This window comes from Cucumis melo, chromosome 3 (genome assembly GCF_025177605.1).
Source record: "Cucumis melo cultivar AY chromosome 3, USDA_Cmelo_AY_1.0, whole genome shotgun sequence".
NCBI classification, from domain to species: domain Eukaryota; kingdom Viridiplantae; phylum Streptophyta; class Magnoliopsida; order Cucurbitales; family Cucurbitaceae; genus Cucumis; species Cucumis melo.
Genome location: NC_066859.1, coordinates 2,631,618 through 2,653,140, shown reverse-complemented (window position 1 = coordinate 2,653,140; position 21,523 = coordinate 2,631,618). Strand labels below are relative to the sequence as shown.

At 37.0% G+C, this 21,523-nt stretch overlaps 1 protein-coding gene across 7 annotated transcripts; it reads right to left on the bottom strand.

Moving 5' to 3' along the window:
• Positions 1 to 94: 94 nt before the first annotated feature.
• On the bottom strand, positions 95 to 21,105 carry LOC103485540 (guanylyl cyclase 1). 7 transcript variants are annotated; one of them, XM_017043944.2, is made up of 11 exons: positions 20,940 to 21,102; positions 18,438 to 18,501; positions 18,051 to 18,341; positions 17,765 to 17,889; positions 4,007 to 4,118; positions 3,634 to 3,708; positions 1,990 to 2,078; positions 1,755 to 1,816; positions 1,561 to 1,633; positions 894 to 969; positions 95 to 403 (listed from the first exon to the last, which is right to left on the bottom strand). In XM_017043944.2, exons 3-11 carry the CDS (start codon positions 18,210 to 18,212, stop codon positions 329 to 331), a joined length of 849 nt encoding a protein of 282 aa, XP_016899433.2. In that variant the 5' UTR covers positions 18,213 to 18,341; positions 18,438 to 18,501; positions 20,940 to 21,102; the 3' UTR covers positions 95 to 328. The 7 variants fall into 7 exon arrangements, with proteins under 7 accessions (XP_016899433.2, XP_008441418.2, XP_050937886.1 ...); XM_008443196.2 differs by having other exon boundaries at positions 18,051 to 18,337; XM_051081929.1 differs by having other exon boundaries at positions 18,051 to 18,337; positions 18,438 to 18,564; positions 20,940 to 21,100.
• Positions 21,106 to 21,523: the final 418 nt, after the last annotated feature.

Here is a 21,523-nt window from a genome sequence, read left to right as displayed (position 1 = left end):
CTGTCTAAAGGAGGAGATTTATGTGGGACTGCAAAAAGAATGAGAATCGAGGGACATAACTTATACCTTATAACATGAAGTGAATAGCAGCATGTTGTCAAACACACCCTGAAGACGATTAGATTATGAGTAAAAATATGATGCCATTTTTACAATCAATACACCCAGCAGTTGATGTTGATACAAATATGGATATATATTCACTATAAATAAAATGGAAGAAAAGAAATCAATGAACTATACAGTGAAGAACATAATACAGATTTTCAATACTCTCCTAGGTATTAATCACATTTTAATCAAACGTATATAGTATATATATGTATACTCAGCAGTTGATGTTGACGTTCGGAGAAAGATGAGGTGATTCTGTCATTTGCTTTCCGCTCTTCTCCAAAGATACCTATACACACAATCAAATCCAAAAGAAAATATAATAGTTCATGAACAGCTTTAGACTCTTTTCTGATAACTACTTTTGACTTTCAAAAATTGCATTTGTTTTCTTACAATTTCTTTATAATGGTTTTCATATTAATTCACAATCAAAATTAAAAAAACCAAAATAAGTTTTTAAAAACTATGTTTTTTTTCAGTTTAAATTGGGGTTCACTAAGTTATCAAACTGGTATTATAAAATATAGTTGTTTTGGGTCGCCCTACTCCTTTGTGAACAGGTTCTTCAAATTTCATTTTCAAAGTTCAGTCAATTTATCTGGTCACGTTTACACCATTGATGATATGAAAGAGAAATCACAATGAGTTGAGCATCGTCCCAAAAATGTCAAAGTCAAGACAAAATAGACTAGACAAAAGATAGAACTGAGTCTGTTATTTTCGATTTTCAAATTGCCAGAGAACAGATAACAAGATGAAGTTGGTTAAAAAAGTACCAATAAGATATCCTCATCAGTACCGAAGCATCTGCGTGCATCATCTAGACATTTTGAAGAGATCCTCACGTGCTTTCTGCAAAACTTTGTTGTATTAGTGTCTTAACTTTTTATAACTATCTAAAGTCAATTATCAATACCCATAAATCAGATTGAAGTCTTAAGAATACAATCTCCTTTTTAGGGACATATTGAAACCACTAAAGAGGGCAGCCTAATTCGTAATAATCATGCTATTAAATAAACAATCGTAATAATCATGAACAGACTGCCAATACAAAAGAAATCTATATGAGTTGTCTTAAAAACACAATATCTTGTCAAAGATAGTAGTTTTAATTATGATAGGCAGGCTATAAATTATTGAGAACTTTATTGCTATCAATACGCAATTCTCATCTTGACGATAACCTCAGTTAATATAAAGAGCACATATCTAGGAAGCATTGAGGTTAGCTAACATCGGTAAAATTTCCTTGCATGATTGCCGTGGACCAACCTATGTATTATTCAATTATTAAGATTTTAGATAATTAAAACATATTGACGGTACTGGTAATGTACCAGAGATGTAACTACTCATCTTATTTAACTTTAGAATAAAAAATGCCAGAGATTACTTTAATAAAATGAAGAGATTTATTATAAACTAAGCGAATGATAGAACCTAGTGCTTGCAGGATCTCTGATTTCAAATTCATCCGCAACAGCATCATAGCCACAAACCACAATATAGTGACCTGAAGAACACGTTCATTGGCAATGACTAAATAATTCGAACTAATATATCAGGTCCAGAGAGAGTAATACATCACAAGCATTCGTAAGCAGTTGATCAAGTGAGAATGTGGCCTTACTAACCAGTATAGCTGGAGTCGCTATCACAGATACCTGACACGAGTATGTCCTCCAGCCAAGACCCACTGTGACACATATCCGAAAGGAACTAGTTATATGAAAATTGTGGCAACTGAATTTTAGAACTAAAACTAAGAAGAGGCAATCGGTGGTGAAAGGTGAGGATCGTATTTGAATTATAAGTAGTTACATCACGAAAAAACAGTGGGGAATTTTGAACATTATAAATGCACTATACCTCAATCTATGTTGATCAACTAACACAATAGCAACATATATCCCAGATAACATTAAGAGAGAAATATCTTCTTTGCTGAGAGATCTGCACTGTATATTCAAGGATCATTAACTTAATATCAAAAGACCATTAGCTTCCTATTTGAGATTAGATAAAATGACAAAAATGTACATTGTGTATTAGAATTTTGAAAGTATTCCTCGAATTAGTGTCCCAAATTTTTCTACTAAAATTTAAGAGAATAAAAACATGCATATATGCTATGTTCACAATTTTGATTTATAAAGTAGAGATACCAAATGACCGAGAATCAGAGATAACCATCTCTTTAAAAGTATCATTCGCCATTTTCCCTATTTTCCCTTGTGATGTGGGATTTCTTTTGCATCTTTCTTGTGGTCAAGAACTTCAACGAAAATCTTCCATTTTGTTCTATAATTTATTTTTCTCTAACTTATAAGCTTCTGTTAGATTTATAAGTAAACTACATTATTCGATTTTAACTTGTTTCTTCTTTTTCCCTAAGTATTCAACACTAACCATTTTGGCCTTGAGATTTGAATTTAGCTTCTATCTATTCCTTAAAGGTTTAAGAAATGACACAAATGGGTCTTGATGTTTGAGTTTAAAATCTAACTTGCCCCTTAAGATTTTTTTAGGCAAGAGAAGTTATTTTCCAACAAAGAAGCCATCCATAAAAAAGGGAGACTGAATTGGTTCCATAAGCTTTAATTGGTCCTAAACTTTAACATTGGTGACGAATTAGTCATTGAGTTGAGTTGATTGTTAATTAACCTAAAACAAAGGATGATATGACAATCAATATATGCTGACAAGACAGCCAGTTTGCTGAATGCCGATGTGTACTTCTAATTGAGTTGGATAAACAATAGTCAAATCCACTCAGGACAATTAAAAACTAAACCAATTGTAATAGGGGACCAGTTAGAAATCAAATAAAAATATCAAGAACCAAATGTGTCAATTTTGAAGCCTCAAGGACACAATAGAAATTAAAGTCAAATTTCAAGAACAAAAAACGTTCATTTTGAAAATTCAAGGATCAAAGAGAAATTATGTACAAATGCTAAGGACAAAAATATGGAAAAAAATATTGTAGTTTGGTAAATGACAGTCTAACATTGTAGACATCTGCTTGGAGAGTAACACAGAAAAATAACCAAAGATTCAATCACCTTCTCAACCATAAATTTTGAACACAACTAACGCCACAGTAAATAATCCATGTCTTATTCTTCAAATGAGCAGCGACAAGTCAACTAGAAAAAGAATGAGCAATTCTTAGAAATAAATAGATTATTTATTTCCCTCTGCTGGAGCTTTGAAAGGCACCATAACACATTCCTAAGTGACAATCCATATCTTTCTCAAATGAGAAACCAAGGCCCAACCAAAAATCAATTCAGACTATACCAAACTAAACATGCCACATTTGAAACCCCAAGGACCAAAGAGAAATTAATTTCAAATCTCTAGACCCAAAAATGTATAATAATATTGAATTAACATGAAATGAATACAGCATACAACAAATAAACACATATTTTCACAACAATATAAAAATGACATAGATACGTATTAATCTTCCAGCAAGAAATACTTATATGTGGTCATTGACTATACCTCAATTTTTATTCCAGCTTCCAGTGCCTTTTGAAATAGCCTATCAACTCGAACAAGATCATTTGCTAGTTCATCCTGCAGAAAACTGTGTTTAGAAGCACTGCAGCAGGAAAGAGAGACGGCTGTGCCAAAACATGGTTGCCTAACAAAATGTAATTTAAAATTTTTTAACATTCACCCAATTAAAATATGAGGCTTGTTCATAAGAAATGCCTTTTAATTGAAACCTTGTGCGACTTCCATAGCCTTTTACATAAATGACCAAGCAACAATCTTATGGACAGGAACAGGGGTAAATGGAACAGCCAGTCAAATAATTTGTGCTCGAAACCAACAGAGAAAAGAAAAATAAAAATAAACTAAATAAAATCACCTTGTAAAATGATTCAACTGAATAATTAGGGTCCGCACCAAAGGTCACTGTGAAGTAGGAGAAACTAACTGAAAATCTCTGCAACAAATATGCCAGATCAACAGTCCATATGCTGCCCAGAAAAAGTTACAACCAGCAATTATCAGTATTGAAAGTAGAGACAAAGAATACACAAATTTACGTGGAAACCCGAGTACCAGGAGAAAAACCATAATATTTTTCTTCTTATTATTTTCTGATAATGGTAAAGGTATGGGGGGAATATTTGTAGGCAAAACGAGCCTAATTAAAAGAATAAAAAAATAGGGTAAAGTAAATCTACCCATGAGCTTTCATCAAGGCCCAAGCCCACTATTTCTAACACTCCCCCTCGAGTTGGGACGTAGATATCAATGAGACTCAACTTGCTAACACAAAAGTCAAAGTTCTGTCTGAGAAGTTCCTTAGTGACGACGTCAGCAACCTATTGGCTTGAGGAATGTACGGAATGCATATGTTAACAATGTCCATCCTTTCTTTGATGAAGTGTCGATCAATGTCAACATGTTTAGTTCTATCATGTTGAATTGGATTGTTAGTGATGCTAATGGATGCCTTGTTATCACAAAATAACTTCATTGGTATCTCACAATTCTGATGAAGACCAGACAAAACTTTCTGGAGCCAATTTTCCTCACATATTCCCAAACTTATAGCTCTATACTCAGTCTCAGTACTGCTTCTGGCCACAATCCCTTTCTTACTCGTACAAAGGTACAATAACCGAAAATAGATTTCTTGTCAACAGTAGTCCCTACCCAGTTTAAATCAATATAAGCCTCAATAGTTGTCATGTCAGTCTTTTCGAACATCAATCCTTTTATCATGAGTCATTTTTAAGTATCTCAGTATTTTGTTTACAACTCCTATGTGTTCCTTATAGGGAGCTTGCATGAACTGGCTCACAGCACTCGCAGCAAAGAAAATATCTAGTCGAGTATGGGACAAGTAAACCAACTTACCCACAAGGCACTGATATTGTTCTTTATCAACTGGAACTTTATCCTCTAAATTTCCCAATTTACAATTGAGTTCAATGGGAGTATCAGTAGGACGACACCCCAACATACTTGTCTCATTCAACAAATCAAGGGTATACTTCCTCTGAGATCTGGCTACCTCCATTCCAAGGAAATATTTCAAATTTCCCCAACTCTTTGATTTTAAACTCATCACCCATCCTCTTTTTCAATTGGATGATTTCAGTGTAGTCGTCTCCAGATAGAATGATGTCATCAACATAAACAATCAATACTGCAACCTTCTTAGCCTTGGAGACCTTTGTAAACAAAGTATGGTTAGAGTGCCTCTGGCTGTACCCTAGGGACTTGACAAAGGTAGTAAATCTACCTAACCATGCTCTAGACTAGGGGTGTAAGATTAACCCGACAACCCGAATAACCCGGACTACCCAACCCATATTATGTGAGTTGGGTTGGGTTGAAAATTTTAAATTTTTCAGGTTGGGTTGGGTCGGGTCTCGGGTTGGAGGATTGAAAATTCGGTTCAACCCAACCCAACCCGAATTAATATATATATATGTATATGTATATATTAATATTATATTTTTTTAATAAAATATAAAGTTAAAAGAAAGTTAGAAACCCTAGACTAAAAAAGAAAACACGCGATGCACCTCTCTTCCTCGTCTCTCGGCCTCTTTGTTCGTCTCTCACCCTACAAATTTAAATGCTTGGGATGCTTATTGGATCTTTAGAAATTTATATTTAGCTTCTCAACTAATGTTTAAGAACTTTCTGATTATTATTAAAGTTGTATTTCATGAACATTTATGGGTATGTTTGGATTTATGTATGTTTAAGAACTTTGAATTTAGAACAAATGTTTAGATTTATGTATGTTTAAGAATTTTGAATTTATGTATGTTTTAACTCTTGAAACTTTGAATTTATGTATGTTTGATATTTGAATGTATAATGATTTTGAATTTTTTTAAAAAAAAACAATATTAAAACCTTACAAAAAGTAAAATTAGAAATGAAAAAAAAAAAAAAAACAACCCGACAACCCAACCCAACCCAACCCATATTTTATGGGTTGGGTTGGGTTGAAAACTAAATTCGGGTTATTTGGGTTGCCAACCCAACCAACCCGAAAATATGGGTTGGGTTGAGAATGTCTCCCAACCCAACCTGATTACACCCCTACTCTAGACGATTGTTTCAGACCATATAAAGATTTTTGAAGATTACACTCTAGATGACCGAACTAAGTTTCAAACCTTGGGGGAGGGCTCATGTAGACTTCCTCCTCTAGGTCCCTATTTAGGAATGCATTCTTAACATCCAGCTAATAAAGAGACCAATCTATGTTCACAGCAACAGATAGCAGGACTCTAATAGTATTTAGTTTGGCAACTGAGGAAAAAGTTTCTGAATAATCAACACCATAGGTTTGAGTAAACTCTTTTGCAACTAACCTCGCCTTGTGTCTATCAAGGGTTCCATCTGCCTTGTATTTGAGAGTGAACACCCATTTGCATCCTAAAGTTTTATGTCCCTTAGGTATCGTGTAGATCTCCCAAGTCTTGTTCTTCTCAAGGACCCTTGTCTCTTCCATGACAACATTTTTCCACTCAGAACATTTTACGCAATGTGGATATTTTTTGGTATCACGGTAGAGTTAAGACTTGTTGTAAAGGCTCTGAACTAAGGAGATAGGTTTTCATAAGAAACATAGTTAGCAAGAGAGTGCATAGTGCAATACCTGGTACCCTTACTGCAATAAGCAGATCAAGAGACGGATCATACTTATTGATATTTTCTGAACAATCCTCTCTAATTTTACTTTTAGTAACTCTTGCACTGCCCTTATTTTCAACATTACTGCCCTTTCCATCTAAGATGACATTAGTATCAACACTACCCTATTCACCTATATTTTCAGGAATAGCTATTTCGGACCTGTCACTTTCACTCATTTTACTGTCAATATGTGAGTCAATAGAATTAGTCATACCTTGATCTCGCAAAGGTTCAAAATCTTGTACCAGAGCCAACTGATTAGCAAGTGACCCAACTTACTTTCTAAGATTCCTCCTATAGTAGGTTTTCCAAAGAACTTGGTTCGTAGGTAGGACTGTATAGTGAGGACTGTGTAGTGAGGATCTGGGCTAGGTATGGTAACGAGAGTAAGACAAGTAGACGCTAAGGATATCACCCAGTTAGAATTAGACTCTTCACTCTCACTCTCCCCCTGAAGAAGGCTAACGGGAAAGAAAGGATGATTCTGAAGAAAGGTAACATCCATTGAAACAAATTACTTGAGAGAAGATGGATGAAAGCATTTATAGCCTTGTTGATGCATATGGTAACCAACAAAAACACATGCCTAAGCCTAAGGGGTAAACTTAGATGGGTTAGGCCCATGGTTATGAAAATAGGTGGTGCACCCGAATACCTGAAGAGGAACATAAAAAATGAGACGGGTAGAAGGATATGACTCTTTAAGACACTCTAAAGAGGTCTGGAGATATAGGACACGAGAAGACATTCGGTTGATAAGATAAGTTGCAGTTAGAACAGCATTGCCCCAAAGATAGGAAGGAAGGGAAGTACACAACATAAGAGAACGAGCGACTTCCAAAAGGTGATAGTTTTTGCGCTCGGCTACCCCATTTTGTTGGGGGCGCAGGCACAAGAACTTTGGTAGACAATGTCTTTGGAGGATAAGAATTCGTTAAGAGAGTGATTTTGAAACTCGCGACCATTATCACTCTGCAGGATTGCAATCTTTGAATCGAATTGCGTTTCTATGGTGTGATGGAAGTCCCAAAATATGGAGGTAACTTTGAATTTTTCGGAGATCAGGAAAACCCAAGTAAGACGAGTATGGTCATCAGTAAAGGTCACAAACCATCGTTTCCCAGAGGAGGTAGTGTCCTTCGATGGTCTCCAAACATCACTATGGACAAGAGTAAAAGATCTTGTTGGCTTACAAGGTTGTGAGGGAAACGAGACTTGGTGATATTTAGCTTGTATGCACACATCACAAGATAAGGAAGAAACATCAACTTTGAAAAAGAGATGAGGAAATAGGTATTTCATATATTTAAAGTTGGGATGGCCTAAATGGAAATGCCACAATATAAGATCCTTTTCAAAAGTAGTAAAGTAGGAAGATAAAAGACTCGTCCTAGAAATAGTACTAGAGGAGGCATCATCATCAAGCAAGTAAAGACCCTTATTGTGCCGGATAGTGTCAATCATCCTCTCCAAGCTATGGTCTTAAAAAGAAACTGTTAAGACTCTTCAACTTTCGATTGATATATTTCCTTTCAAAAACTGATTACAGCCCAACAAACACAATGAACAAACTTAATCCCACAATATGGGACTATCACAAGGAAAACTTAACGAGCAACAAAGATGAATAACAAAACACAAAACAGAATAATACTCAGACTCTCTAAAATAACATTCACATCGACCAGCAGACTATATAGACATAAACGGAATGATAAAACCTGGTTCTGCACCCTCCCCTCTCAGGAGATGGCTACCACTGCCCCCTTTTCCTCTAAAACATTTTTCTGCCCTTCCCTGTGCCTGCTGTCCCCTTTTTATTACCCACTACTAACTAACTGTGGGTCCCCCTTCCTGGTCCCCATCCTCCTTGCTTTCTTCCCATCCCCCACGTGTCTCCTCGGTATTGGTTTTATGGCCACGACCTTCCCTGCCACCTGTTTCCCCCTCATTGGTTTCATGTTTCTTTTTATTCCTCCTATTATACGTAAATAAGATAGGGGGCCTAGCAGAAACATAATCATGTAAGAATGTTGCTTTTCAGTTTAATTCACAAGTATTCTTGCTAATTGACAGAAGATTATATCAAATTTGTGGCACATGCAACACATTGTGTAATGTGAACCCGTAAAAAATAGAAATCTACCATTTCTCGGCAATGGGAGCCATTAGCAATTCTTATCTTCTCATTCTCAGCACACGAAATGCAGGACACAAAGTGTTTAGAGGAACTGATTAAATGATCTGTGTTACCAGAGTCCCAGATTCTTACCATCAATATTAATGAGACTAAAGGACTGAGGTATACCTGACTGAACAATAGCTCTAAGTGTGGTTGGACTAGCATTCTCACTCACATAGGAAGAGGATAAAGTAGGGAATGAGGTTATCGGATTCTGGGAATACATCGATACAGGAGTGTCAGATGTCGTCCCTAGGGTAGACTCAATTGCTGCAATCTGTTGTCAAAGCCCTTTCAGTTGTTGTTGGGATATTCCAGAAGAAAAAGAGGAAGCTTGCATATTAGGGTTGAAATGTGTCAAAGATTCACCAACCTCAAATATTGAGTGAATTTGAGGGTTCCTAACATCGGGATGATAACTAAGGTCAATGGGTGGCAGGGCATACAGATTTGACTGCAGAAGTAGTGGTGGTCGGCCGGAATTAGGTGGCAGCACATGAATTGGCACGTTGGGGACACTACAGGCCACGGATGAAGACAAGGGTGGCACAGTCAGGTCGGTCAGCAGCTTCTGAACAGGATGGGCTAAAACCGGCAGTTGTCTTCTCTGTTTGATTTCCATCGCTAGTTGTGTTGTCTAAGGTTTGTTCAATGTCCTACTCTGATATCATATTGAAAGTAGAGACAAAGAACACACAAATTTACGTGGAAACCCAAGTATCGAGAGAAAAACCACAATATTTTTCTTCTTATTATTTTCTGTAATGATAAAGGTGCAAAAGGGGGGAATATTTATAGGCAAAACGAGCCTAATTAAAAAAATAAAAAAATTTGGGTAAAGTAAATCTTAACTACCTATGGCCTTTCATCAAGGCCTAAGCCCACTATTTCTAACAATTAGCTTCCGCTTTTATATACCGAAAAGGTGCCCTTTTTATTATCGAAAGGAAAATAAAAAATAACTGAAATATAAAAGTCCAGAGACCCTTCAACTAGCAATCTCATTGACTTATACTGCAAAACCCCATAAAGCTCTCCGTTTCCTATACTGAGGAATAGTTAAGGAGGTGGAAGGGTATCTGAAGTGAAAAAGACAGTTAACTAAAACAGATGCAAGTAGTTTATTGATTGGCCGAACAAGAAGGAGAGAAATAATTTGGAAGGAGAAGCGTTGGTGAGGTTTTAATTGAGCAAGTTTCAAACCCTTGCAGTATTAAGATTTGGGTCACCAAGACGGTACACTGGCAGAATTGTTTAAAAGGGAGATAGCTGGCTTAGTGCATGGAAGACCAAAATCTCTTATTTCAAAAGGAATGGCTGGAAGGTGATTGATAGGAAGTTCTGCAAGATTAAAAAACAAAACCCTTACCATCGTCACGATTTGTTAATCAAGTAGGTACATTGATGGGCTTGCTTACAAAAAATGGAGGTGGCCGGCTTAGTGAGTAGAAGACAAAAATCTCGTACTTCACAAGGGCAGCGGGAAGCCCGTATGGATTGAAGAATTAATATAATCAAGTGAACATATGAGAGAAAGTCATAAATTCATGGGAAGGGCCATCAACAGATCCAAATTACAACATGAAGATAAAGGTGCTTGTACTATAAGAAGTTAGCTTCTTTCTTATGAGCATGTATGCTGATTCACCACACTGTCTGGCTTGAACTTTACAATAAATGCACACATAGAAGTCTTCAACTCGTGTCGATCACAATTGACCTTGGAACTCAGTTGACACTGGCACTTACTCCATGCCCCCCTTAATGCTCATAAGAACTTAATTTTTCACAAAGATTTTTACATTTTGGGGAGTTCACCTTTCCCTGTTAGTTTTTTTTCTTTTTTCAATTCTTAATTTTAATTGTTTCAACCCTCAAGGATCATCAGTCTCTGCATAATGCTTCATGAGAACCTTTTGAGGTATTTGCAGTCAGCACCCAACTTTTCACCTTGAAGACAAGGTTTGGACATAGGGTACGGACATGATAAAGGCCACAGTTTGCTTTATGTATATGAGAAAGAGAAGACCTAGAGCTCAAGGAGGTTGAGTTAGTGGTTCTACCGTTATGATAACTGAATTTCGAGAGAAAAGCAGTTAGTTAGTTTATGGGTTGTATGCTGAAATATCAACTATGGCCCGCGAGGAGAGGAATGGCAAGTAACATGACCATTAAGGAGAATCCATTTAAAACTTGCATTTGAAGGAGAAAAAAAGAACTTTCAACACATTTTCATTTCTGGTTTTCCACTCGTTGATGCTACTAAAATCCTTAAAAAAAAAAACAAATATAAACATAATATGCTAACATGTAAAAATTTTGTGAACGAAATAAACATTTCTATCCTCAACGTGTATCTTCATTATTTACCTATCTTTAGTGAAACCCCACAGTCTAAGCTACATCTACTCGGTATCTTTCCCAGGGTCTATTACAACAAAACATTCAAGCTCAACGACTTAATAAAAACTAAAAAATTTAAAAATGTTTAACGCATCTCTAAGGGCCGTTTGAGCCCCCAACTTGAAGTTGGTGGGCTGAGCTATTAAAGTCCCCTTTTTGTTTGAGACTTCAAATATAATGATGATGTTTATAACTATTTATAACCTACAATTAATTACTGTAATACTATTTCAAATCCCTCTTTGTTACTGTCTTTATTATTTTCTACTATATCTTTGTGAGGATTCTCACTTCTTTCTTATATTCTCTTACTAACTCAAGGGCAAAAACAGAGGCAGCACTCTGTGTTTATATATTTATATTGCCAAAAAAACAGTAGATACAAGATATATGATAGAAATAACTAGGAAATAAAACAAGGAAAACAGTAAAGAACCAACCAACCTATTCTCCTAGGCTAAGGTAGGGTTCCCCAGCCGCCAATCTCTATTCTTTCTCAAAACATTCTTTATAAATCTCTCATACCTAGAATGCTATCCTCCCCTTGCTATTTATAAGACATTTGGCCGAATAAGACAAACAACATGATCCTGTAGGGCCCACTTGCTGCTCCACTAATCCACTATTTCATTTCCATTCTCTCTTTCCTCCTTGCTGTCATGTAACTTTCCTTTCTTACCCCTCCTCTTATACACATTAATAATAGGAGGTCTTACAATACCCCGGGGTTCCAAAATCACCTTGTCCTCAAGGTGGAATGAAGGAAACTGTTGATTCATTGAGTAAACTGATTCCCAGGTGGCTTCACTGTCTGGCAGTCCTTTCCATTTCACCAGCCATTCATTGGCTCCCAATTCAGGACTCCAACGTATGCCTAAGACTGTCTCCGGCCAAAGTTGTAATTCGAACTCTGCTGTGAGCTGTGGTTGTTGGATTTGGACGTTGTGTTGGTTGCCTAGTTTCAGTTTGAGCTGTGATATGTGGAAAACATTATGAATTGATGCTTCGGGTGGTAGATCAAGTCGGTATGCCACTTCTCCTATGGTTTCAGTGATGCGATATGGGCCATAATATTTAGGAGCTAGCTTTTCTGCCCTTTTTCTTGCTAAGGAGCGCTGCCGGTAGGGTCTTAACTTTAGATAGACTTCATCTCCTACTTTAAACTTAAGTTCTCTCCTCTTTGAGTCCGCAAATTTCTTCATTCTGTTTTGAGCGATCGTGAGGTTCTCCTTGAGCGCACTAATAGCCAAATCTCTTTCCTTCAGCAATGCTTCAACTTCATCATTAGGTGTCTTCTTATCTCCATAGGATATCAGGGGTGGTGGGGGTCTACCATACACAGTCTGAAAAGGAGTTGTGCGTGTTGACGAATGGAATGTGGTGTTGTACCATAACTCTGCCCATGGAATGAACTGATGCCATTTGTTTGGTTGCTCATTACAAAAGCACCGTAAGTAGGTTTCTAAACACTGATTGACTCGTTCTGTTTGGCCATCCGTTTGAGGATGAAAGGCAGTGCTTCGTTTAAGGATGGTATTCATGGCATAAAATAGTTCTTTCCAAAAGTTGCTTACAAATATTTTGTCCCTATCTGATATAATTGACTTAGGGATGCCGTGTCTTCGAATTATCTTATCAATGAATTCCATGGCAACTTGCTTTGCTGAAAACGGATGCTTCATGGTGACAAAGTAAGCATATTTACTCAGCCGGTCGACAACCACCATAATCACGTTCATACCTCCTGCTTTAGGCAATCCTTCGATGAAGTCCATAGTCCAATCTTCCAATATGCGGTCGGGTATGGGTAATGGTTGTAGAACCCCTGCCGGTTTGGTTGCTTCACTCTTATTTCTTTGGCAGATTTCACACTGTTCCACATACTTCTTGATGTCTTCTTTCATACCTTTCCAAAACAGCTCACCACTCATTCGCTTGTAAGTCCTCAAAAATCCTGAATGGCCCCCCAAAATCGAATCATGGAAGGTGTGTAAAAGGCTGGGTATAATTGACGATGATTTGGACAGCACCACCCTTCCTTTATACATTAGCGTGCCATTTGTTAAAGAGTATTTGCCCTCCAATGCTGGGTTATTCTGTAACTGTTGGATTAGGAGTTGAAGTTCTTCATCTTTCTCGACTTCCTTTGTAACTACTTCCATGTCTACAATCCCTGTTGTTGACAACGCCTTCAATTCTATTGAATGATCCATCCTTGAAAGTGCATCTGCTGCCTTATTTTGAAGTCCCGGTTGGTACAAAATTTCAAAGTCATATCCCAATAACTTGGTTAACCACTTTTGGAATTGTGGTTGTACCTCTCTCTGCTCCAATAAAAACTTTAGAGCTTTTTGGTCTGACATAATGGTGAATCTCCTTCCTAAAAGATAGTGCCGCCACTTTTGCACGGATAATACTACAGCCATCAATTCTCTCTCGTATATGGACTTGGCTTGAGCCCTTGTAGACAATTTCTGACTGAAGAATGCTATGGGATGGCTGTTCTGGGATAATACTGCTCCCAATCCACTACCTGAGGCATCAGTTTCTATCATAAAGGGTAGAGACCAATCGGGTAAAGCCAGTACTGGTATGGTAGACATTGCAGATTTCAGACTTTCAAATGCAAGGGTGGCATTCTCATCCCATTTGAAAGCGTTCTTCTGCAGTAGTTTAGTCAGTGGTGCTGCAATCTCACCATAACCTTTGACAAAACGCCTATAGTAGCCCGTCAGCCCCAAAAAACCCCTTAAACCTGTCACATCTTTGGGTTTCGGCCACTGTAGCATACTTTTAACTTTATCCTGATCTGCCTCCACTCCATGTTTGGAGATAACATGGCCTAAGTAATGTATTTGTGAGTGAGCAAAAACGCATTTCTTGCGATTAGCATACAACTGGTTGTCTCTTAGTGTTGCAAACACCATTCCCAAGTGTTGCTCGTGTTCTGTTATGTCCGAACTATAGACTAGTATATCATCAAAGAAAACCAAAACACAACGTCGGAGAAAAGGCTTAAATACCTGATTCATTAAGGATTGAAAAGTGGCAGGAGCGTTGGTTAAACCAAATGGCATTACCACGAATTCGTAATGGCATTCATGCGTCCTAAACGCAGTCTTCTCGATATCTTCTTCTCTCATTCGTATTTGATGGTAACCTGACTTTAAATCTAATTTGGAAAACACCGTGGCCCCATGTAACTCATCCAAGAGTTCTTCAATAACCGGAATGGGAAACTTATCAGCTATTGTAATCTTATTTAGCTTCCTGTAATCGACACAAAACCTCCAGCCCCCATCTTTTTTCTTGACTAACAGCACTGGACTTGAGAAAGGGCTGTGACTTGGTCTAATGATTCCGGTCTGCAGCATTTCAATGACTAGCTTTTCTATCTCTTCTTTCTGTTGATGGCCGTACTTATAAGGTCGGACATTGATTGGCTTCTGCCCCGGTAGAGTGAGTATGCGGTGATCAATGCTTCTCTTGGGTGGTAGAGTGGTCGGACTTTTAAACACATCAGAGTATTGATGGAGTAAGAACTGGATCATTGGTAATCCCTCTTCATCTCCTGTATGGCTCGTGTTTTTGCTATCAGCATCCTCATTTTCGATCTCATATCTTTGCCAATCAAGCAAAAAACCTTGATCTTCCGCTTCCCATGTTTTCTCTAAGGTCTTGAGTGAACATTCTGCCCTTATCAAAGTCGGGTCTCCTTTTAAAACCACCTTATTCCCTTCCTTCCAAAAGACCATTGTCAACGATGGCCAATGAATCTTCATGGTGCCTGTTGTATCCAACCATTGCATTCCCAGCACCACGTCTATTGTCCCCAATCCCACAACCAACAGATCAGTTACTACTCTTAGCCCTTCAAGCTGGATTTCTACTTTGCTACAAATGCCCTCTCCTTTACAACTTGTGCCATCGCCAATAGTAATCCCAAACTGAGTGTTTCTATTGATGGGGATTTTCCTTTCCTTGACCAGCTCATGATGAATGAAGTTGTGGGTTGCCCCACTATCAATCAATACAATAACCTCTTTTCCTTTGACTATTCCTCTCAGCTTCATAGTTCCTTTAGTTGTCAAACTGGTGATGGCCCGGTATTCGATCATAGTTTCTTCTGGTTCTCCCAACTGATTGATCTCTGCTGGTTCTGTGTTTGGTGCCTCTGAACCTTCCCCTTCCTCGGTGCTTTCTTCTTCATTCAAGATAAAAAGCATGAGCTCCCTTTTTTCTTTGATTTTGCATCGATGTCCATGAGAATATTTCTCATTACACCTAAAACAGAGACCCTTGTCTAAACGTGCTCTAAATTCGGCATCAGACAGTCTTTTAACGGGGGGCTCTCCTTTTTGATAACTTCCCTTGAGGGGTATAGTTATTTGCTTCATTTGGAACTCATTTTTCCTCAACATCCCTTTTTCGTTGTTCCATTGCACCTTATTACCAACTGATTCGCTTCTTTTTGGCTCGATAATACCCATCTCTGCTTGAGCCAACTTGAGTGCTAAGTTACGGTCATTCACCAACTGGGCTGCCATCATACAATCTTCTAGTGTTTGAGGGTGTCGACTCATCACTTCAGCTTGAAGCGCAGGTTCTAAGCCAGTTAAGAAGGCATCACGGAGCACGCTTTCAGCCATATGTGGGAGAGGTGCCGAGTAGTTTACGAACTTCTTAACATAATCACTGTAGGAGCCTTCTTGTTGAATGCGTATTAGCCTAGCCCCCAAGCTTTTCTGTCCAGTATCCCTGAAGAATTCGAACATTCTGGTCTTCAGATCTTCCCACGATTCCACCTTTCTCCTATTGTGGCTCCACCTGTACCAGTCCACTTCATCTTGTCCAAAGCTCACCACTGCCACCTTGACCTTTTCTGCTTCTGGTAAGTTGTTGATCTCAAAAAAATGCTCTGCCCGGTAAACCCAGGATTCTGGATTTTCTCCCAGAAACATGGGCATTTCCAGCTTCTTATATTTGCTTCGATCGATCTGGTGGGTATGTATTTCTCCAGTTACATCTGTCTCTTCCATTTTTCCTTTCATTTTCATAATGGACCCGTCGGATGTACCAGATTCTTCTTTTTTCTTATAAGACTGGTCCCTCAACTCATCGGCCAATCGGTCCATACTCTTCTTCATCTCTAGCATCATTTCCTTGAGGCTCAACACCTCTTTTTCCGTTCCCTCCAGCCTTTCTTCCATTTGTCGTTGTGCCATCAGTCTTGTAATCACTCCCAGTTTGACAAGGCTCTGATACCAATTGTGAGGATTCTCACTTCTTTCTTATATTCTCTTACTAACTCAAGGGCAAAAACAGAGGCAGCACTCTGTGTTTATATATTTATATTGCCAAAAAAACAGTAGATACAAGATATATGATAGAAATAACTAGGAAATAAAACAAGGAAAACAGTAAAGAACCAACCAACCTATTCTCCTAGGCTAAGGTAGGGTTCCCCAGCCGCCAATCTCTATTCTTTCTCAAAACATTCTTTATAAATCTCTCATACCTAGAATGCTACCCTCCCCTTGCTATTTATAAGACATTTGGCCGAATAAGACAAACAACATGATCCTGTAGGGCCCACTTGCTGCTCCACTAATCCACTATTTCATTTCCATTCTCTCTTTCCTCCTTGCTGTCATGTAACTTTCCTTTCTTACCCCTCCTCTTATACACATTAATAATAGGAGGTCTTACAATCTTCTCTCCCCCTCTTTGTTATGGTGATAGCTTAATGCTCATACTAAAATAGCTAGCACCTCAAACACATACTACTATAACCAATAGACTATAATAGCCACTAACTATAACTAGTAACCAACTCCGCGTCTAAAACAACCCCTAAGGAATCCCACTAGAAACTTTTAATGTTAAAGAATTTCTCAATGCTAGAATTTACAAAATACTAACTTGATGAGAATCCCAAGTAAATTGACGACTTTCATTGGCTTTCTCAATTCAGATTTTGATCCTATAAGAGATAATCTGCGACATTATTCATCTATTTTCTCGATTGCCTCATGCAAACTTGATCGTTAATAAATTAATATTGAATTCTCACATGAGCGTGATGTGGCTGAACCTCCTAATAATGTGGTGGATACAAGCTTCGTTTTTATTTTTTCCTTTTCTGAAAGCACTGTTCTGTTCGACATATTCATCATGTGAAAGGGCTTTGAAAATAAATGAGGCATCATGAAAGTACACAATATCTATTCTTACTCTTTTGTTTATTTTGAGTGAATTCATTTTGAAAGTTGTATATATATATATATATATATATTGGAAAGTAAGAATAGCTCCGTAAAGAATGCTAAATATTCGTGATGAAAAAGAGCATCATATTAAAAAAAACACCTTCTTGTACCGCATAGATCTGCCAGGGATTGAATATCGCAATCATTAATCCCAAGAAGGTTCAAAACCATCAAAACACAAGCAAGTCCACAATCCCATTGTTGTAGCTGGTTTATGTGTGGTACCTGGCAAGGGGAAAAAACTCAATATAAATTTGGTAGAAAAAAAATACTGCCACACAGTGACAGTTTGACATTTTAGTCTATGAAAGAATCATCACATTGACTAATGGGCCAGTGAAAATTAAAATATTAGAATACAAGAAACAAAAATCAAACAAGCTTACTTCAATCAACTGGGAGCGGGGCAGAACTGAAGCATCACATCTTATTTTATTTAGAAAACTCTCAAATGGGTACACTTCTACAAAACTCAAATCATCTCCACCCAATTCTCTTGGTTCCTCATGCTTGAGAATCTTGTTGAAGAGAAGATAAAATGGCCACATGAGAGACCAATCCAGCTGCAAGTAGTCACCATATAACGAAAAGTGCTCCTTTATTCACTTTGAATAAGGTCTACAGATTTTATTTGCTATTCAACCTGAACCTAATTCCAGGAGCCCTATTTCTACTACCTTCAAACAAAGAGAAATTAAGATCCCGAGTCAGAATAAAATGAGGAATATCATCGAATGACATAAGTTATGAACTCATGCAATGTGATATCTCGCGTTCATCAACACTTGAGGAGATGCTTCATCTTGTCACCCCTTGCCTCAGGTTACCCTAGCAAACCTAGGGCATGGCATGCCAACAACAGATCCCAATGAAACTACATAATCTATTACCATAAATACACTATGGAAAACAAGTCACTAACAAGAACTTTATAAATCGGGTAAAACAAACTTGAAAAGAAGATAGACACTACCATCATATGTTCAAACTCCAACTCTGCTACCAAGTTTGTCTTCCAACATACTAATCAATAATCACTATAAGAAATTCAACAATCACAACATACACAAAAACTACTAATGAAAAAGCATATATGCTTTTTTTATTACAAAAATTGTAGGGTTGGGGGATTGAACCTCTAGCCTTTAGGGAGAAATTAACATTGAGCTTAAGTTCATTTTGGCCAAAAAAAACATATATGTCCCAATTTCAAGTCGTTAAAAAATTTAAAATTATATCATATCATATGAAAGATGCATCTAAATTGATTTGAATATGTTAGACCCCCGATTCCGCACATATATAGAAGAAGTGGTAAAAAGGGGAATGCACAGTACCAAGGAGAGAATAGGAGGGTCACGGTGAATGGAGTATAAATAGGGAATGTTTTTTAGGATTGGGAATATTTTTAGGTATTGATTTTGGTTAAGAGCTGTTGTTGGCTTCGAGAGAAGTTTCCAGACTTCTCGAAGGAGCTGCATTGTCTTTATTGAACTCCTATTGCTTTTATTTCTTGTATTTGTGTTACGGTTGGGTGTTGAATATTTTATTTTGACATCAATATATTGTTGCAAAGTACTGTCTCTATTTTGGCCCTTGTTGAGATTTTTTTGAGTTTCAAGTTTAGAATCTTAACAAAAATACAAAATGGTATGCATTCTGTGGAGATTGGTGGCAAGAATCAACTCAAGTAGGCTCGTTGGATAATTGCCTCCTTTTTTCCACACCTACTACTCCTACTTCTAACCCAAATATCCTGGCCAACTTCTTATCTAAAGACCCTTATGCCCTTTGCTATTGATCAAGGTCCTTGTTTCTAAGAAAAGTTTTCAATACTTTTTTCCCTTTTCCTCCAAAAACTATTTTCTTTTTTTTACTCCAAAGTCCAACTTCCTTCTTTGCTCCTTCCATGCTAACAATTTGAAACTTTTCTCTTTTCTTTCTTTTTTATTTCACTTGAGCTAACTCCAAAACACTTAAACACCCATACATTTTCTTGAGCTCCATACAAAAGTAGGAAAACTCATGTAACTATATCATCTAATTTCCATTCTTCCAAACAATTACTCACAAGATAGTTTACCAAGTTGAATCCTTGGATAAAAGTCTAATCGAACTACTTATAGCATTATTTAGAACTTTTCCAATGCCCAACGCATTTTAAAATGTGTTTCCAAAACTATACTCATAGGGTTTTCAGAGCTAAAGCTAAAATGGTACACTTTATCCAATTAAAAGGGAGTTTAAAGTGAGTCGTTGCCCAATAAAACTTACCAAAAGATGTAGGCCTTTGTTAAGTTGTGTTCAAACAAGTATGTATCCACAGATTTGCTACAAGCTATGGGTAACGTGGTTTGGAGTTATTGGTGTACAAAACAGAGTGGCTTCAATCATGTACGAGGAAGCTACACATTTCTTTATACTTTTCTTTCTTTCTTTCTTTCTTTCTTTCTTTCTTTCCTTTCTTTTCTTTTCTTTTGTTTTTTTTTTTTATTCGTATTCTTCTACAAATAAATGTATGTAAGCTCTGTTCATTCAAAAAGGTGCTTCTTAGATCTGAATTTTCAATTTCCTTAAGTTTCAGTTATTTCAAGCTTCTCTTTCACCAAAATTTTCAAAATCAAAACCATCATTATGCCTATTATTCTCAAATGTAAAGTAGGTATTACAATTGCAGAGTTCCAACAAAGGGTATAAACTATAAGCTTCAGTAAGAGAGCTCATTATTTCTCAACAATTACAATGAATTATTACAAACAAAAAAATCATAGATTATAGACCATATGTGTACGTTTTTCAACCTTCCAATCTACTAACACCACTATTCTACGGTCCTCCAAGTCAGGACAAACTAAATAATAAAAACGAAACAAGAACGAGCAGGTGCAAGATTTTAGATCCCAAAGCAAGAATTACAAGCAACCCATCGTTTACAATCCTTGAAAAACACTAATTCTTAGAAAATTAAGCCGAACAGTTGTTAAGACGAAGCTGAAAATAGGAAAGTAAACCTCAGATGAATTCGGTTCGACCGTTGGCAGCGAAAATTAGAATGAACATAAAAAGTCAAGTAAACAAGAGGATTGAAGCAATGGTTCAAAAGTAAAATATTGAAGCACAATCAAACAAAGAAACAAATTGGTTAAAGAAAACAAGTACTAAACGGAGAAGAAACAATAAATCAAAGATAAACTAGTGCAAATCAAAATCCAATCAACTTGACAAACTTCGGTTCAGAAACATAAAATGATTATCAGAAATCGAGCTATAATTACCGAATTTTTCGGCTGAAGCTAAGAAGAAAGCCGCCGATTGAATTGGCAGAAGATGGTTGAAGAGGGGATACGCTATTGTTGGCTTTGTATTTCAACTGTTGTGGAAAATTGTTCCAATCATTGTATGAGTTATTCTGGACGACATGTCGTACCAGGGATATGGCTCTGCCTACTGCCCAGCCCATTATTAAATATATGATTTGTCGTTTTGAAGAAGCATCCAAAAATGGTGGGATATTGCCCAATATTTTCGTAATTTCTGTCTCGAAATCTTCTTACTTTTCTATTTCATGCTCTTATCTTATGGAAATTTTAGGATTTTCAGATTTCAACACGTGTTAATTTTTAATTATTGTGCCTTTTCTTCTAGAAATTGTTTTATGTATTCGCAGAAAATGTAAATATATAATCATATTTGACTAATTGACAATTGGTTGGCTATTGGTTGGTTTACATAGGCCTCCTTTTTATTCACTATCAAATATATCAGACTAATCAAATTATTTATAAAATATAACAAAATACTTTATTAAATGAATTCTTTTCAAAAATATAAAAAAACGACAAAATATTTACATTATATA

What these genes read in the sequence shown, in the direction of transcription:
- LOC103485540 (XM_008443194.2), bottom strand. Translation starts at nt 18,212, where the DNA reads ATGTGGCCATTTTATCTTCTCTTCAACAAGATTCTCAAGCATGAGGAA. An exon ending in GTTGATCAACATAGATTGAG is followed by an intron (nt 1,817 to 1,989) that starts GTATAGTGCATT and finishes TATGTGTCACAG; the next exon opens with TGGGTCTTGGCTGGAGGACA. An exon ending in TAGCGACTCCAGCTATACTG is followed by an intron (nt 1,634 to 1,754) that starts GTTAGTAAGGCC and finishes CGTGTTCTTCAG; the next exon opens with GTCACTATATTGTGGTTTGT.